Raw genomic sequence first — 20,207 nt, 5'->3', positions numbered from 1 at the left:
TCGGTGCAACTCATAATAGAGACAGTGAGCGAACAGTGCTGGCTGCGGCAGCTACGCAGTGGGACACAGTGTAACCAAGTGATTAATTTATTGACGAGGAAAACACCACACAATAAACAGTGCTGTGCTCACATTTTCACCAAAACACAAGACTCTTGCCGAGGTGACCATAGACATTATAAAGGGATTTATAATGTCTATGGTCGTGGATGGTCAACACTTCTTCTTCTTCTTTTATTTCCGGCAGACTAGGCAAGGGCGGGGCACTGCTGCCCCCGCCGATTAAAAACAACAGTAGCCTATAAGCGGAAATGATGTACGAGCTGATTTCCATACAGCGCGGGGAATTCGAATCCGGATCACAAACGCGCATAGAAGACGCATTGTTAAGGCCAGGTGTGAACAAGCATATTACATTTACATATAACGATCGGATTCCTCAGAACCACATATTAATGCCAGGTGGAAACAGGGTCTCAGTGAGTTTGGCACATCCACATCCACAGCTCGGTGCTGGGTGTTGCATTGTCACCTAGTAAAATAGAAAATTGTATTTCATTAATGCAGCCTACAAACAAAATAATAATTTCCCCACTGTAAACAACTCTTAGATAACATGTGCATTTACTATTTCCATAATCCACAATGATTGCAAATATCTGATCTGTAGGCTACTCAGCCTGATTGTGGTCATCATAGGCCTATTCGGCCCAATCTACATTAGTAGGTAGCCTATATTATTATCTGGTTTAACTGTTAAATAAGTAAAATATGTATGTTTACATAGAATTGAATGCAGAATTAATTAGGTAACACACGTTACATGATACATAATTTTCGTCCCGCCATAGTTTTTGTTGTTAGTAGGCTACAAATTGTTCACAAACTTTTTAATCAAACCAGTAAACAGAGGAGGCTGTTGATAGTTTGACATACCTGGATAGCACCCGGAGTGGTTTCTTCAACGTAGCTTCATAGCCAAGTCACTTCTCCGGGTAGGGATGCTATTCAGTTGGTTTATTTATATATAAAGTGGACGGAACAAACAACGGGGCTCCGCAGGTATGCTATACTAAGATCAAGCTAACCGGAAGTTCGATGACAGGATCAACAACAATGGCGTCTTCCATGGTTACGTTCCAAAATAAGGTGAGTGTTACTTTTGATTTTGATTTTTTATTTTTTTTACTTAGTTGAGTATTTCCATTTTCTGCTCCTTAAAACTCCTACTTCACTAAATCTAAGAGACAAATATTGTACTTTCTACAGCACTACATTTGTATGAGAGCTTTAGTTGCCGATATTGCGTGCGGAGTGGAACATTGAAATGTCATGTGTGAGGGGAAAGTTGGAACTCGGTGACGTCATCCATAGCAACCGTAGAATAATATAGGATCAATCAGGTTCTCGGTTTCCATAGTAACAGGTTACGCAACAGATTTACGACTGGATGGTTTAACTTTTTTGTATTACTTATAAAATAAGACAGGATATGTGAATTTACATAAGGGTGATACAGCCGCAGCCCTGAGTCCATGATACAATTTTTGGGGGGCAATAATCCATAATCCCTAATATTTTGGTGTGTGGAATGAAAGTAAAGTTGCAGTTGAGTAGCCTACATGTGCTAACACCACTGTGTTCACAGTGATCTGAGAAACTCAGGTTAAGTAGGTAACGGTGCAAGTTCAGTCAAACAACTAATCAAGCTAAAGAGAGTCAATTAGTATGCTACCGGAAACGGCATAGAAATAAAAAACAAAAAAACGAGTTCATTTGACTTTCAAATATTACGTTGACGTCACATAATGCCATACATTTCAAAATATGGAGTGGTTTAATTACTTTATATCGATGCATGTTGTGATTGTATTATTCTAATTCTGATAAATTGATGCCCGTTTTTGCAGTTTACTAAAAGAAACTGCAGTGCACATAGTGAATAATCCATCTATCTATCTAGGCTTTTATTTTGAAGTCTTAATTGGAAGTAGTATGGGTGGGTGAGTCAGCCGGGGCAGCAGCAGCAATCAGTCGGTCCTGTAGGACTTCTGAGTTACTGCTAGCAGCCAGTAGTAGTACAGCGTTGTTGTTGTGCCGTCGTGGTTAACTTTCTAGCCGTCGACTGAAGCTCAGTTTGTCGACGTCGTTGTGATGGAAGTGGACAAAATGGATGAGAACGACTGGAAGTATCACGGAGAGGGGAACAAGAGCCTGGTGGTGTCCCACGTACAGGTGAGGAGGCTAAGCTAACGTTAGCCGGCTTTGCTATGCGCTCCAGCAAGTCCATGAAAATAAGGAAGATTAAGTTAGACTGAGACAGAAAACACCATATATGGTTAAAAATAGCATATAGATTAATGTCAAGTCAAAGTGAAAGACTGACTAGGGAGGTGTTATGGTCAGAAAACCTGCTAACGGCTAAATTAGCTCTCGAGCTTAAAATAGCTTTTAGCAGCTTCCCAGGTCTTCCACCCAGTTGCTGTGTTAAGTGACACGGGTCAGACACCCTTAACTTGCGTTGCTGACTGTCAGGCAGACAGCTGGTTTCTCCAGTTCATTTTCATGCAGGTTAATCCGTGCCGGGCTGCCGGTTGTGGTGCGTTCACTGACAGATCGTGGGAAGGTTTCACTCCTTGTACCTGACTGAACTTGTTGTTGTTAAGCAATCGGTGTAAATGTTAATAAGACAATACATTCCAGAAACAGTGTTGTAATCGGCACAGTAGCTGGCAAGATTTCTATTTTTTTTTTCATTACAATTTAGTGATACATTTTTTTCTAGGGCTGGGTTAATGATTCACCGTTATTAACTGATTTCAAACGGACTTATCACGTTGTGCGATCACTTTAGAAAATTAATGGGAATGAAAAATGAAGAATTGAAGAGATTGTTGATTGTTGACTACATTTGTAACTCCAGAGAATCATTCCCAAGGACCTCCAGTAATATTTTATTCACTACATAATGCACTATGTTGTGTCAATGTATCATATAATAATATATTTGACATATAGTTTGTTGTTGGTTCATATATGCGTGATAGGAGGATGCGTTTTCCCGTGAGCTGACATAGAGCAAGATTGAATAACACAGACTGCATGTTTCCTTTAAATCCCAAATGTCACCTGACAGGCTTTGTACCTTACTTGAAGAAATAACATGATTGAACACACCCTTTTGTCATTGAACAGACAAATTGTTACATACATACAAAAAGTAGCTGAACAATGTCTTTCTCCTAATACAATATAGTCAGAGTATGACCGTAATAAAAAGTGATTTATCTCAAATGATTTAAAAGAAACCTTGTCAGTTCTTCACAATGTTTTGAAATGTGATGCTACTATACATTTGATCTGGTCTGTGACACCAGTTGGAGATAGATATAGAAATATTAACAGTCCTATTATGGGTGGGTGAGATGGATACAATTTCTGGAAGTTCAATTCAATTGCATAATTGACTGTGGCTTAAATTAACCAGATAGAAGTGTCTGTTTTTAGCTATTTTAATATAATAAACGCATGTCACATCTAAGTCATTTATTAAATTGATGCATAAATCACGAAAAGTACATTCTTGCCATTAGTCAATCCAGCTCATCCAGTTGCAACATTTTCCTACAATGGTCTAGAACAACACGTTTATGTGTGTTTCCTGGTATGTATTCGTCATTGCCAAACCCAAAATTCAGCAGGTTACTCACCTCACTCAACAGGTGTGGTTGTGTAAGTGGAAGTGTGAACCCATTGTAGTGCTATATCATTTGAACTCTAAGGGAAACCGGTTCTCTTCACAGCATCCGTCTCAAAAAGTGTTTGTATGTTGTAAGTTGGCAAGGTTTAAAATGAATGTAAGTACATGAATGTTTCTGCCCTGTTGTGTAGATGTGGATTTAACAAAAATCAATGTGTGTAAATGGGTTTCTGCATTATGTCATTTCTCTGAGCAATCTTGTTTCTTGTGGACTTGTAAAAACTCTGCCAACATCGCCAGATATCTCTTCGGTCAACGCTTTTACTTTCAAGATTCATTTATAATTTGTCATTTTCTTGTACACTTTCTTATAAAAACACAAGCCCCTTTTACACAGCCAGTGAAAGCCGGGAATATGCCGGCCTTTCGGCCCTCCGCCCTGCTGTATAAATGCGACAGTTGCGGAACGAGGGAAGAAAGGTGCGAGTGATCGTTCCGGGAATTTTACTACCTCGGGGGGTAGTAAGATTCCCGACACGATCAGTTCCGCCTCTCTGTTTAAATGCTCCAGCTTGTTGATGCGGAACTGGGGGGCGTTTGACGTTCCATAGTCTACGTTCTAAACATGCGACCATGTTAGCAGTTGAAGGACGTGTGTTTAACATTAACCACGGCGGCCTGATGTCCCGTAAAAATCACCAAATAAAAGGAACGGCGTATAATCTAGCTGATCATAAGGTCCGTTGCTCAATCCAAACCCCCGCGCTTCATTTTGCAGAGTGTATGAGTCTATTTCTGCCCAGGAGAAGTTGTACAATGGGAAAGCTAGGCTAGGCTAAGTAAGGGATAAAGTATAGCAAACGGGTCACTTGCTAGAAATAAAGACCGACAAGCTGAAGCAGGAGCCTGACGCGCAGCGGAGGGCTCTTGCTCTAGGTTCTTATGTAACTAAAACGTAGTTCAGTACGCCAGTAAATAGGAACGACCAAGGAACGGTGGAATAGTCTGCTCGCCCCGCTAGACTGTCTGCTTCAGCTGACTGAAGGCTCGGGCTCAGCTGTTAGCCACAGAGCTACTGTTTTGCTAACACAACTCAAGACTCGCACACTCTACAAATAATAATTCTAATCGGCCAATATGTTTAACAAGAGTTCCATCTAGCTAACAAAGCATTATCCCCCAACATAAATAACACAATTCATGGAGAAAATTACTGCGGAACGTTTACATTGCGGGCTGCAGCCTGAAGTTACTGTCTTAATATGCGGCCAAACATACTCACATCGTCTTGACTGGATTCCGCCGCCGCTATTATTATCCTAAGTCTGAGCGTATATCCACACTTTATTTCTGCCTACAGTAACGTGACTTCACACACTGTGTGTATGTTTATGTCTGTCTCACAAACAGGCCCGGTTCTAGAAAGTCAGACTTGGGTGGGCACACTGGGCAGGGAGACCGAAGATGCGAGCGTGCACAGAGCGCGCGAGCAGAAATTTTTTGCCCTTGTAAGATCTCTGCGTCTGCTTTTTGGCACATTTACTGTGAATTGTGTAGAACACAATATACAAACAAACTTTGAGTGTTGTTGTGTGGGAGATTTGATTCTTTGATGTTTTTTTTCGAAAATGTTTATGAGTATAATATACATTATATACAACATAATGTATCTTTTTTTATTGCAGTATTAACTGTAGGCAGCCTGAGCTGATAGAAGAGAAAGCTTTGGGACTGGGCAACCTGGATTGTGGTAGTCCAGAGCTATATACTACACACTATATAGATATAAAGTCCACTATTGCGATGTCCAGCTGGGTGAAAATAGTAGCCAGCCGAGGTCACAACCTTGCTAGGGGGGTCCGGGGGTATGCCCCCCCGGGAGATTTGTTTTTACCTTTTTAAAGTGAAATGCATGAATTTGGTGCACTTTGAGAGGAAAATTAAGAGGCTAAATCTGAGGAATTTTGTGTGAACAAATAATTTGGAGACACTGGGTCGGATGAATTAGAAGCTATTGAAGAAAGACACATGGATTTTCCATAGAAATATAAATTAGAAATAAAATATTATGCAGGGTCCTCTGGGATGGGCTTGGTGCTCTTTTTCTTTTACGGGACATATTTTTCTGTAATATAATGAATTCATTTAATGCAGTGAGAGGAACGAAGCAGAAGAACTCTGTTGTCCAGTTATAATTTTTTCCACAGACGAGGCTCAAATAGGCTATAGACTATACACAGTGCATGGGCAACTGAGGGGAGCCCCATTTTCAAATATTTTTAAATAAATTCAATACACACTGTGCATGCCATGGACTTGAACGTGACGTGATCAGTTAATCTCGGATTACCTCCCAGATGAACTGATTAAGCATTAAGCTATTAATCTACCAAAACATTGTATTCCTTTTATTGTATGATAATTTACATTTACATAATATGATGTTCAGGGTTCGACATAACGTATAGCCCAGGGGTGTCCAAACTACGGCCCGCGGGCCAACTGCGGCCCGCGGCCCGCTTTTTATTGGCCCGCGGCCGATTTTAAGAATATAATGTAATATGGCCCTTTAAAAAAAAAAAAAAAAAAAAAAATTTTTTTTTTTTTTTTTTGCATTTCTTAGTTAACCCACTAGTGCAGGGGTGTCAAACACTGATTGATTGGCCTGTGGCACATTTTAAAAATATAATGTAATATGGCGCTTTTAATTTTTAAATAATTTAAATGCACTCATTATATTACAGAGAAATATGTCCCATAAAAGAAAAAGAGCCCATCCCAGAGGACCCTGCATAATATTTTATTTTAAATTAATATTATTATGGAAAATCTATGTCCTTCTCCAATAGCTTCTAATTCATCTGACACAGTGTCTCCATTTTTTTTTCATACAAAATTAATACTTAAAACTTAATTTCCCTCTCAAAGTGCACCAGATTCATGCATTTCACTTTAAAAACGTAAAAAAATCTCCCGGGGGGGCATACCCCCGGACCCCCCTGGGAGGGTCGAGACCTCGGCTGGATACTATTTTCACCCTGCTGGATATTGGACGCAAAGGCAGAAAACACTGGGTGTATCATTGGCATATAAGCAAGAGGGGAAATGTGTCTGTTTAATGTGCAAGGAAAGTGTTACCGTGAAGAAGGATTACAATTTACGAAGACACTATGAAACTAAACATCAGAGCAGCTACATGTCCTGATAAATGTGTTATTTTTGCAAAGTGGCCCGGCCCTTCGTAGATTTTTCTGTATGTGGCCCTCAGTGAAAAAAGTTTGGACACCCCTGGTATAGCCCGATGGCCCGGGGCCAGTAAAATCATATGCAGGGCAAGTTGATTGGCCAGTCACTGTCCCGCCCGGGCCAGTGACTGGCCAATCACAGTTCAGTATCTTTTTGTAGACTACCTTTTTTGTAGACTATCATGGTTCATTGAAATGCGCGTTGAGAGTCGTAATGAAAGCAGTGTTTATTTAAGACTCAATATAATAAACCTAATATTAAATATATTTTTTAATGGACAACCGATGCGTGGGCGTTTTGACAGGTGGAGCAAGAAGCGGGTGCACTCTCGCTCCGTTGGCAGAGCTGCCTACCGTCCGCCTGCGAGTCGACAAATCAATCGACTTGCTTTGCCCCCTTTCTTTCTTCCCACAGCAGAGGTTGAGGTGCAGAAAGTGATAACTGCGCTTTTCCTTTATCTGCCACCGTAATGTTACAGTATTTGCATACAAGCCCCAATGGTAATACAAATGAGAGGCGTTATTTAAACGCTGTGAATGCGTCTCCGGTGATTGTGTCGGTTGTAGACAGAAACGAACGGAGGGACTCCGCTCACTGTACAGTTCCTATAGTCGCGCAGTTTGGCACTGTGTTTTCAGGCTCGAGACATTCAATCAAATCGCGGAAGTCTTTCCCATTGAAATCGCTAACGGGGACAATATCCCCGGTTATTATTTTAGCCACAAACCACAGTTCATCTGCGCGGCGGCTCACTCGCTGGCGAGATCACACGGTGAAACGCTGCTGTGATCGGACGAACGCATTGTGTGTTTCTAAGGTGATTTAACGTCATAGTCTCAGACGAGCGTTTAACTTATGCTGCATATTTTGCACTGCATTGTTTTTTATCAATAGTTTGAAAAAATGGTCCCACACCGGACTCTTATGTGAAGCTGACACTTCATGAAGAAGTGACACTCCTGCAGCGCGCTCACGACCAGACGTGAACTCACATACACGGTGAAATATCCCATTAAAAAAACGGCATAACCCCCTGATTTTCGTATTTCTATTCTATTTTTAAAGTCAACTTGAGCGCAAGTGGAAAACCGGTCATTCGGTCGACACATTCACATCCCTAATGCATATAGAGAAAGTAATAAAAACAGCCTACCACACCACAAAGAATGATCAGACCTTCATCTCTTATTTTTTTTTTATTTTGAACATGACTTCTGCAGGTGAACTATTCATTAAACTGCCCAAATTCAAGAATAAAAACAATCAAAAATCATAAAATCAAACTACTGGACTTTAAAATACTGGCCGACTCTTTCAACATACTTTCAGTTGTAGGCTTCTAATTCAATATGTTTGCCTGGTTTTATATTATGTGTATGAGCAATATCAACATTTCATATAATTAACTAAAATAAAAATAACCAAATCTAAAGGGAATATCTATACTGTTACAGTATAGATATTCCCTTTAGATCTGGTTATCTTTCTTTATTTTTCTAATACAGGTATTATAATTATTGACACTAAATTATGAAGAAAAAAAAAGTGTGTGCAGGGCCAGTGAAAATATACAAGGGGCCAGTAAAACTCAGATCCACTGGCCCGGCGGGCCAGTAGGAAAAAAAAGTTATGTTGAACCCTGATGTTGATATCAAACACACAAACTAAAAAAAATAAAAATAAAAAAATAAATTGGGGGGGCCCCCTGGCGGTGGGGACCCTAAGCAACCGCTCATTTCGCTTATGCCTCGGGCCGGCTCTGCTGACCAGTGACCACTATAAGCGGGTGGGTAACTTGGCGGCAGGCTGTCCTGCCCACCCAATAATAAAATTAGAAGCAATGCATGGTAATGGTATATTCTTTAGTATTAATTAATTGTCTGAATTGTATTTGACATTTTCTTGGACAGCGAATGAACAGGTCCATCCGATAGTGGGTCTGGACGTCCACCTAAGGAAAAAAAAATATATATATATATTTTTTTTTTTGATTGGGTGGGCACAGCCCACATTTGGGTGGGCACGGCCCACCCTGGCCCCTGGCTACAACCGGCCCTGCTCACAAAGAGACTCGCTCACAACCAACCTGTCACACAAACACACACACACACACACACAGACAGACACAGAGGTGAAGCAGTGAGCAGCGGAGTGATTTTTGTCAGTTTGGTTAACAGTCCCAGAGATGTTGGACTCAATCAACTGGCACATCGTGGGGACAGTAAAATACGGGCACAGTTGCAGTTAAACCCAGGTCTAGCAGACCAAGCACACAACCCACAGATCACCTCCAAAGACCTGCAAGAACATCTGGCTGCAGATTGTGTATCTGTACATGGTTCTACAATTCAGTGCAATTTGCACCAAAACATCTGTATGGCCGGGTGATGAGAAGGAAGCCCTTTCTGCGCCCACGCCACAGATACAGTTGCATGGAGTATGCAAAAGCTCATTTAGACAAGCCAGCTTCATATTGGAAGAAAATGCTTTGGACTGATGAGACAAAAATTAAGTTATTTGGTCTTTATAAAAAGCAGATGTTTTGGTGCAAATTGCGCTGAATTGTTGAACAATGTACAGATACACAATCTGCAGCCAGATGTTCTTGCAGGTCTTTGGAGGTGATCTGTGGGTTGTGTGCAACCATTCTCACAATCCTCCACCTATGCCGCTCCTGTTTTTTTCTTGGTCTGCCATGCCTGGGTTTAACTGCCACTATGCCTGTGTCCTTCCATTTCCTGACAACGTTCCCTACAGTCGAAATTGACAATTGAAACCTTTGGGAAAGCTTCTTGTAGCCTTCCCCTAAACCATGACAATGAACAATCTTTGTTTTTCAGATCTTTTGGGAGCTGTTTTGATGATCCCATTCTGTCTCACTTCAGCAGAGAGTCAAAGAGAAGTGCAACTTGCATTTAGGCACCTAAAATACATTTTCTCATGATTAAACAGACATTTCTATGAGGTTCAAGGCTTAACAACATAATCCAACCAACTTTGTGTTTAAAGTCATCAGTTTTACATGCTGTTACAGGCATTAAAATCAACAAAACCACAAGGGTTCCTATATTTTTCACATTTTATTTTATTTCATACAACCAAATACTGCTTTTCAAAAAATCTTTGTTTGGAAAACATCCCAGTACTTAGCTATTCCTAGTAAATTAAAGACATACCACTTTTATATATTTTTTGTGAAAGCAGAGTCAATTATAATGCCGGCTGAGAGGGGTTCCCAAACTTTTTCATATGACTGTATCTATCATGTGGCTAAATGGGGCTCCACTGATCTGAACTGAGCTTCTCTTCTGTTGCAGCTTTCCAGAGTTCTGCGCCTGCTCAAGTATCCAGCAGAAAACTCTGAAAACCCTCCACAGGTAAATATGGCATATATATATATATACACACTAGGGTTGCTGGACGGGTCCCGGGATTTCGGGATTCCCGTGAAATGAGTCAGTCCGGGAGTACCGGAAATTGGCCGCGGGACCCGTCCTCCCGTTTTTTTTTGAGGGGGGATATTTTTTTTAATAAGCTAAAATGAATAAAACAAAGGCTACACAATATTTTGTGTGAAATGTATTTTTTAGACAGGCAGGCATACGAAATACCAGCGCCTCTACAATACTGAAAGTGCTGTGTCCGAGGAAGAGTCTGATGATACCCAAGAATATGCGTATCAGCCAGAGCCAAGCGAGCAGACGATGACCCAGAGCCTTACTGCACATCTGCAGCAGGCAGTCATTAGCCTCGTTAGAGATGTCGCCGTCTTGCTCAGACCTGCGCAATTATGACGCTCGGCTTGCTGAGCGCACAGCATTTTTGTTGTGCGCTCAGCAAGACGGGCTTCATAGTTGCGCAGGTCTGAGCAAGACGGCTCCTAGTCGAACGAGGCTAATGACTGCATGCAATGTCCCGAGCCAGACCAGAGGTATGGGAATGACCTCCACAAAATAATTCCAAACGAGTTTGCGCTCTTCGAGGCAACCAAAGAGCGACCCAAACGCCTGCAGCAGCTCTACTCTGCACTTTCCACCATACAGCCGACGTCCGTGGAAGAAAGAGCGTTCTCGGTGTGCGGTCAGTTCGTGACAAAGCTCAGAAACAGGCTGAGCAGTGTTTCTTGAAGTCACACTTCATGAAAGTAAAAGAAAGGAAAGCTGGAAAGTAATCTTGCTTAGCGTGTCAGTTTGAATAGGCTGTTAGTTCTGTCATGTCTTATTTCACACGTTAAGAGCAATCGGTTGTGCATTTTTTGTTATTTGCCTATCCTTTGGAAAATATTCAATTTAAACTGATTTCGTTCATAGAAATAAAAATAGATTGTTTGAAATACATTTGTTCGCCAAACACCGTTTTTTGGCCATGTTTTGATATTGAACCTCTGTGAAACATTTTTCGTATTTTCTTCATAAAAACACCGTTTTCAATAGGCCTATTTAACTTCTGGAAAATATTTTGCCTAATTTGAATGGCTTTTCTTCATGTTATTTAAGTAGAAATAAAACGTGATGTAATATAGCCTTGTTCTGCTGCATTTATTTATCTATTGGCATTGATTTAGTCCCATTAAAGTAGTATTAAAGGGCAATAATGGTTTCAACGGGAAATCCCGGGAAATCCCGTGAGGAGCTCTGAAATCCCGGGATTTGAAAAGGGGCCATTTCGGGAAATTTCAGCAACCCTAATACACACACACATGAGAAGTACTCGCCTCCAGCCGCCACACCATGCGACACCTTGTAGGAGGTTTAAATAAAATGTTACAGTTTCTGATATGACTGATCTACTAAAGGCAGTTATACACTATACAACTGTGTGACAAAGGGCCCACAGGCTGCAGAGCTTAGACTTCATACACAAAAAAATAACAAGTTGAAAAATTCACATCATCTGGACGAATGGCATCCATACAGATATTTTTTCATGAAGTATCCAACATTATTTCACAACCCATTTCTTAATCAAATAAAACATTTGGCTTCAAGCATCAGTCAATCCCATGCTGCACCTGCACAGGTGTCAAACTGGTTTTACAGTAAATACTAGGAAACATTTTCAGTGTGGTGGTTCAGTGCTTTGACATCCTGGTAAGATTAAAGGCTTGACGACAAAGTCCCTGCTCCAAATGTAACCCAAACTGTTGCCACACCCTGTCTCAAAATTCAAATGTACGTGGAGCCACTCATCAGCTGCTTTCACTGGAAAATTGAGGTTAAGGGCGCACTCACACTAGGCCTTGTCTAGTGTGAGTGCGCCCTAAAATGACCTGGGGCCTCATTTATAAAGCTTGCGGCGCACAAAAACCTTGCGTAGACGGGAAGAAATTTGCGGGAAAATGTGCGGTGGCAAACGCTGGTATTTATAAAGACATTTATTTGCGGAGAAGTGTGCGTATTCCTACGCCAACCTTCGACCATGCGTAGAGCTACCGCAAGGTTTTCCTGACTCGGGGAATCAGCGACACTCAATGGCAACACCACGAAATAAAGCTCAGTCATCAAAAAAACACAGACAAATTATGATTGGCACCCAATATATTTAGTCAATAAAATATATAAGCTTACCTATAGTTGTGAATATATGGCTACTGTAGTCTATGGCATGCAGTTGTGATGTAGGTTGAATTACTTATCAAGTAGCCTAGGTCTACAGGCTTTGGTTATATTTTATAAGTTGAATCTTATAGCGCTACTTTATAATAATATCCTATACGTCGGGAGGTATTTCCGTGAGTGGCCAGCGGGAGAGAAAATTTTAAGGTGTGTAAAAAGTAGTTTTGTACAAAGTTAAGCCCAACAGATATTAAGTAAAACTGTAATTTCGTTAGATAAAATCATGTTATGAATTTAGCAAATCATTACACACATCTCTTTCCCATAACAATTCACCCTGGAAGATATAACTATAATCTGACGTTGTTGGAAATGTGTGGATCTCACGGGAGATAAACAATTCTCTCGAATTGACTATAGGCCTTATTTCACTTTCAATTGTCACACCATATTTTATATAGGCCTACATATAGGACTACAGGTAGGCCTACGCTAATACGTGATATTTCATACAGTACAAAGTTGGGCGAAACTGCTTTACAAAGACTACAACGACTGTGCCAATCATGATATGTGATAAGCGCGCGGGTGTGTATGTGTGTGTGCCAGTTTCTGCAGCACATGCACGACGTCACAGGCTTTCTTCCTTCCCAGTCGCTTTCTTTGCGGCCGCGTTGCCTCCCTTTTTTCCTCATGTCAGTCAAAATTCCGTGCTTATTAAGTGCGTCATCATATTCAGGAGCTATTTAGCATTCGCCATGTATGGTAGATTGTGGGATGAAACTGGGAGGTGAAGTGGGAGGACACGGGGTGGAGATCGTCTGCGCACAATTCACCGCAGGTGGGTATTTATAAAGGGAAGATTGCGTGCAACTGTGCGCCGCACAGTTTTATAAATCGGAATTTTTTTTTGCGCAGCACATTTTTGGCTTTCTGCGGACGCAATGTTTTAGGATGGTTTCTACGCACACCGTTATAAATGAGGCCCCTGCTCCTGACCAATCAGCTCTGAGGAAAAATTCCTCTATTTCTACAGAATCCCAGTATACTGTATGTGGTAACATTTGATGTAGCTTCTTATTCATCTTGTGACAAAGGAATATGACTGCTTTATACTAGACCATTCTCACAACGATTGTGATTGTTTGTCCAACCAGGGAAACCAACAGCAGACCATTTTGATCTTAGATTGTGGGAGATGCCCGAGGTTTGGAATGAGCAGAATCACATGGTGGTGTTTGGTTTAAGTAAAGCCAGATAAAGGCCGAGCTCAGCTGACACTGTGAAGCTCTTTGAGTCTCTGTGAGCTCAGAGAGGGACATTGCTCTTTCAACATTTGGACAGCCACTTTCAGTTTCTGAAAAAAACCCTATATAAGAATAATCCATTATAATAATCTTTAACTTTGATATCCCGACCCGTAGCTTGTTTGACCTTTTTATTAACCTGTTTTGTCTGTTATTCCTGCAGACAGTGGAGCAGGCCTTCAGGCAGATTCAGAACATCGTTGACTTCAGCTCCAATGTGATGAGCAGCCTGCTGGGAGAGAAGTTCATCCACAGCGGGGTAAGAGAGTTTGCTGTCAGTCAGTATATCAAAGGTTTATCTGAAGAGCACCCCACCAATCGGATATTGCGCTTCCAAAACTCTGTCCGTCTCAAACCAAATTGTCTTTTTTAATTATTCATAGTCCCCATCCTGGGATTAATTTTCGGTCTCCTCCACGCGTCAAATAAAGCCACACTCAGATTGTCAGACACATTATTGTTACTTAAAAATTGGTGCTACCCAATTAATGTGATTGTTAGTAATCTGTATGAGTACACTGACATTGTGTTTACAGTAGCTGTAATTGCTGGTTTTTTGTTACAGCAGCTGGCTCTATACATTATCACAGTGCTTTACATACAGTAGATAACAAACACGAGGAAGTGTGTGTTCTGTTCACCAACTCTGTGACCGACTTTTTTTTCTTTACAGGAAGTGGTCAAACTGCCACTAGAGTTTGTACGACAGCTGTCAATTAAAGTTCAACATCAAAGACCAGGTAAACTGTTTGTTATATATATCTTCTGCAGGAAGCATCTGGTACCGAACTCTGTTAGAAGGACAGTTTATAAGTTTTGGAAAATTGCTTCTCATCTAACTCTTCTTCAGGTGGAGACGAAGATTTATGTTTGTATTATAAAAATGAAGCTACAGTTAGCTTAGCACAAATACTGGATACATGAGTGCGAGGCTAGCTGCTTCTATGTAGAGGTATCAAAATCAACGTAAGGGTGCATTCACAAGTACAATGTTTAACAAAACAACCAGTCCCACACCGCTTGTAGATGTGAACATGGCGTGTTAATCTGTGTGTGTTTATCTGTGTGTATCAGCCTGGCGCTGTGATAAGGTGATGGACATCTACAGCGGATGTGCTCTCTGTCTGCCCAACCTGACATCTCCAATCCTCCACCAGCCAACACACACTCCTCCACTCTGCATTGAGATCAAGGTACACACACACACACACACACACACACACACACACACACACACACACACACACACACACACACACACACACACACACACACACACACACACACACACACACACACACACACACACACACACACACACACACACACACACACACACACACACACACACACACACACACACACACACACACACACACACACACACACACACACACACACACACACACACTAACAAGTGACAGTGTCAAATCCTTTCCTGTGAATCACTCTCAGCCTGACAAACTGGACTGAAAAAACAGATCACGAGTGTGTGTGTGTGTGTGTTACTCATCTGCTGTTTTTGTGTGTGTTGTTTTTTTTAGCCTAAATGTGGCTTCCTGCCGTCCTCCAAACATGTCAGCAAAGACATCAAGACCAAAGTGTGTCGCTTTTGCTTGCACCAACAATACAAGGTAACTGCTTCATCACAAACTACAGTACAACTACAATACAACACAGAAACACACTACAACTACAGAACCACTATGGTGCAGCTTTGTCGCGGACTCGCGGTAGATCCGTTTTTGTTTTAAAGGATCGGTTTCAGCTAAAATCTGATCCTTTTGTCTTATTTTTTTCCACACCACAGTGCGGCTCTCCTTAATGACAGTCGGTTTTACAATGAGAGCATTTCAGAGCACGTGAAGGCTATATTTGTTTGAGCGCCTCTATTCTGACACCTGGATCGACAAAATACAAGGATTTGCTAATCTCTGACCCTAAATCAATTTTCTAATCTCTTTCTCCTATCTGCAAAGCCCATTATAAAAAAAACATTTAGGCTTTTTAGCCGGCGCTGACCACAGAGACGGAAACATTGTATAACTACAGAACAACATAGGACATGCAAAACGCATGCAAATAGTCAAAACACAAGCAAATTAGGAAAATCTGCAAATAAAACAACCAAATACAGAAGAGGACATACAAAAAAATGTGATGAACACATCTTTGGGATGCTTGTTTTTTTTAACAGAAAGTTATTACTGAAAGTGGCTAGTTGAAGTGGTGGAAATTGGTTTGAATGGTTTTTGGACAATAAGTGTCCCAGCTGTGTCCAGGCTTGTTAATCACATTTTATCGTCCCATTCAGAACCATTTCCTCTGTTGTCTGGGCAACTTGCAGTGTTTTTTAAACTATGAACTAGTTTATTGCTTTTATAACGTTTTGCTTTCTCTCTTTGACATTTCTTCTTTTATCCCTACATTTTTCCTCTACCTTTCTGTCTCCCTCCAGGTTTCCAGCGGAAAGTGGAAAAGACGCAGTCTGTATTGTCCTTTGGACCTGTTCTCAGGGTGAGATTACTGCTGCTTTTACTGTTACCATCCAAACTACTCAATTTACAATATGTGGAACTCATATGAACAGTGATAACAATACTGCATATGTATTTATCTTACATATTATACACTGTTTTTAAGGTCAGTTCCAAAAACACACAAGAGCAGCACAGGCATACGCTGCCCTTCTGACATAAATACCGCTCTTAAAATACTGTCTACACAGTAGGGATGGGAATTGATAAGAATTTAACGATTCTGATTCCGATTCTGCTTATCGATCCGATTCCTTATCGATTCTCGTATCGATTCTCATGAGAAAATAAGTACAAATGTGTTTATTTGTATTATCCTGCTTAAATATCTGATCAGAAGTGTGTCTAGTGTGTGCAAAGATTATCAAGAGTACTTTAGGATTAGGAAATTGTACATTTTCACATTAATTGGTCCGGACAAAAAAAAAAGTTTGCCTTTTTAAGCCCAAATGCCATTACAGTATGTGCCCTAAAAACACAGACTGAATACAGTCAAGGAAGAGCTTGTGCCTTTTGGAATATTCAACTTGAAACAAAATTCAACTGACATACAAAAAAATACAAAGTCTTCTGTAAAGATAAGACCAACTATCAACTTTGGCAAATTAACCATTTGTTTGCTGAAAAAATATCATGTATGCCCTCTCAGGAAGGATACGAGATCTTTGTGTACATGCTGTTCTAATGTGCAGCGCGCTGTTTATTATTAATATAATGGCCCGTCATCAGCCACATTTGTACATTGGACGCTCCTCAAGTTATCCAAGTCTTTTTTTGTATGGACAGAGATCGTTATTTTAAGTATGTAGTTACAAAGTTTCTTGTTTAACTTTAGTGTAGGCTACTGTTTCCTTATCACCGGGCCGCCGTGTTCCGCTGTGTGTTGTTTTGGGTTTGTCTCAACCACCGTGCGTAAAGGGTGCATTAGAACAGCTGACGGGAGTAGAAAGAAAAGGCTCTCGCCTTTTTAGCTCTCTTCCTTTTTTATAAGCCCTCCCGCTGTTTATTATTAATATAACGGCCCGTCATCAGACACATGTGCCGGATGTTTTTTGCACATCGATCGCTCCATCAAGTTATCAAAGTCAGTGCTTTTTGTATGGGCAGAGATCGTTATTTTAAGTGTGTCTTTATTACGTAAGTTTCTTGTTAAACTTAAGTGTAGACTATTGTTTCCTTATCACCGGACCGTAGAGTTCCGCTGTATGTTGTTTCGGGTTCGTCTCCACCCGCCGTGCGTAAAGGCAGCACTATAACAGCTGACGGGAGGGAAAATAAATAAACCAGCTGACGAACGTGAGTAAACACTGCGGGGCTTAAGGCAGCGGTTAAAGTAGCCTAAACCTTTTTACTTTCCTTTATGGTGCTCGCACCTTTCATATCTCTCCCTCTTTTATTAGCCCACACATATGCCTACACACACGTTCATTCTCACACATTTTATGTACAAGTCCAATGGGCAATTCTGGTGTCGACTAGACAGGCAGCGGACATTTAAACGTTTAACCGTCAGGATCGCCGTCTGTTCGCTTGCGCTCGTGCGCGTGTCATTTGACGAAATGGAAACTTTACAATTGTTGCAAGTGGCCGTAGGCTATTGTTGTCTTTTCAAGTGAAAAACACCAACATTTAGAGAGATTCTGTCTCAACGCCACATTTGCTGCGTTCTGAACCAAAACAATGCAGCGTGAGTGTCAAGTCATGACGCATTTGAAACGAGCGGAACCGATAAGCGGAATCGTTAAGCAGGCATGTTAATGATTCCAAGGAATTGGTTGACTCGGCACCGGTTCTGAAGAGGAACCGGGTCTCGATTCCCATCCCTACTACACAGTGCAACAGTAGCGTGGCAGTAAATCCACATGTGAAATAAAATAATTTGCCCGACCGTTTGCATGTTTGATCGCTCCCACGACATATGATATGTAGGGGTGTAACGGTACATAAAAGTCACAGTACGTACCTCGGTTTTGAAGTCACGGTTCGTTTCTGTACGGTACGGGTCTCAGTTTAGACAAAAAATTTAATCAAAACTGTGTGCAGCATTAAACCCAATTACACAATTAATTATTAATTATTAATTATTTTTTTTATACAATTGCAGGTATTTTTCAGGATTGAAAATAAAATACTGCTGCAAACAACCAAAGTCTCCAATAAAAATAATACTTCTCAAATAAAAGTGCAAGTTCCGCACCACAATCAAAACAGGCCTGTAAATTTGGCATATTTACGCCATAATGCGTATTGCAACGTATGGTGCAGTACGGTACGGCCTCCGCGGTCTGGTACGAATATGTGTATTGTTACACCCCTAATGACCTGTAATTTCATAAACTTTAAACAGTGTGCTTAATGGGAACAGCCCTCACCCTCTGTGATTCACGTCGGTGACAGGCGCTGGCACGGATTCATTTTTAAAGGGCAACAACCAATGTGGGCCGAGTAATATAACGTAATGACTTTTCTGACCTATTGCTGAATTTGGTTGCTCACGCAATCACTCACTCAGTTACTTAGCTCCTTGGTTCATAAGCTGATGTTATCCATTTTCTCTTGTGTTGTTCAGGAACAGACAGAGAATGCACATGGCCATCAGACATCTGATGGAAGAACCTCAGAACAACTTCAAAATCTTCAAGGTGAGACACTAACACACACACATGTCTGTCTCTCTCATGGGTAGCGGCAGCTGCCAGAGATGTCAGCCAGCGCTTCCCAGACTGGACTGTGTGGGCGAGTTACCGTAGTGTGAGACAAGGGAATATCGTTATCTTGGCAATAAAACATCTTTGGTAGACGTCATGAGTATTGTCCAATCAGCGTTAAGATCGGGCACAGTAAAGCATCACTGCTGCCGCTGTGTGTTCAGACTTTAGAATTGGCTAAAAGTCTCAATCAAAGCCCTTTTGATAATAAAAAATTAGAGGCTTTGATTAAACACTGTCAATGCTTCAGAGGTTAATGTAACAGCCTACTGAAACAGAAACTATACGGAGGGACGCAGCTCACTCGCAGTCCCTTTATTTCGTCGCGCTGTCAGTTTGCCGACATGGCTCTCTGTTAGACTCGAGACATAGAAAAAGATCGTGGAAGCCGTTCCCGTAGACAAAGTTAACGGGCAGGATATCCCCGACTGATTTCATCCATCAAACCACAGAGTTTTTTCTGAGCGGCGTCTCACTCGCTCACTGGGTCCCGGTGATTTTCACCGTCGCAGCGATCGACTCGCTGCTTTGCTGGGGCGGAGACTTTGTGTGAAGGTGATTTAACATCACGGTCGTAGACGTTATAACTTTATGCTGCATAGTTTGCACTGCACTGTTGACCCACACAGGACTCTTAAGTGAAGCTGACAGTTTAATGAGCTCACATTGCAGAAATGAAGTGTCTGCAGTGCGCTCACAATCAGAGCCGACCGACAGGCCCCCCCCCCCCAATTTATTTTAATTTTTTAGTTTGTGTGTTTGATATTAACATCATATTATTATATCATACAAAAAAATGAATACAATGTTTTGATCTAGATAGCCTAGTTAATAGCCCAATAATTTAATCAGTTCATCTGGGAGGTAATCCAAGTTTAACTGATCACGTCACGTCCAGTGTGTATTGAGTTTATTTAAAAACATTTGGAAATGGGGCTCAGATGCCCATGCACTGTATAACCTATTTCAGCCTCGTCTGTGGAAAAAAAGATAGCTGGACAACAGAGTTCTTCTGCTTCATTCCTCTCACTGCATTTAAATGTATTCATTATATTACAGAGAAATATGTCCCATAAAAGAAAAAGAGCACCAAGCCCAACCCAGAGGACCCTGCATAATATTTTATTTTAAATGAACATTTTAATGGAAAATCC

At 41.1% G+C, this 20,207-nt stretch overlaps 1 protein-coding gene across 1 annotated transcript in view; it reads left to right on the top strand.

Moving 5' to 3' along the window:
* Positions 1–2,041: 2,041 nt before the first annotated feature.
* Positions 2,042–20,207, top strand: part of ippk (inositol 1,3,4,5,6-pentakisphosphate 2-kinase) — a 33,241-nt gene continuing 15,075 nt past the window's right edge. The window contains exons 1-8 of the mRNA XM_080026301.1: positions 2,042–2,235; positions 10,264–10,323; positions 13,972–14,067; positions 14,482–14,548; positions 14,883–15,001; positions 15,353–15,442; positions 16,267–16,325; positions 18,915–18,987. Of these exons, the coding sequence (XP_079882427.1) occupies positions 2,155–2,235; positions 10,264–10,323; positions 13,972–14,067; positions 14,482–14,548; positions 14,883–15,001; positions 15,353–15,442; positions 16,267–16,325; positions 18,915–18,987 (645 nt within the window). The 5' untranslated portion in view covers positions 2,042–2,154. The remainder of the gene's footprint in view (positions 2,236–10,263; positions 10,324–13,971; positions 14,068–14,481; positions 14,549–14,882; positions 15,002–15,352; positions 15,443–16,266; positions 16,326–18,914; positions 18,988–20,207) is intronic.

Source organism: Ammodytes marinus (genome assembly GCF_949987685.1).
Source record: "Ammodytes marinus genome assembly, chromosome: 4".
NCBI lineage: Eukaryota > Metazoa > Chordata > Actinopteri > Uranoscopiformes > Ammodytidae > Ammodytes > Ammodytes marinus.
Note: the sequence above shows the minus strand (reverse complement) of the source record. Positions and strands in the feature narration are given on the sequence as shown.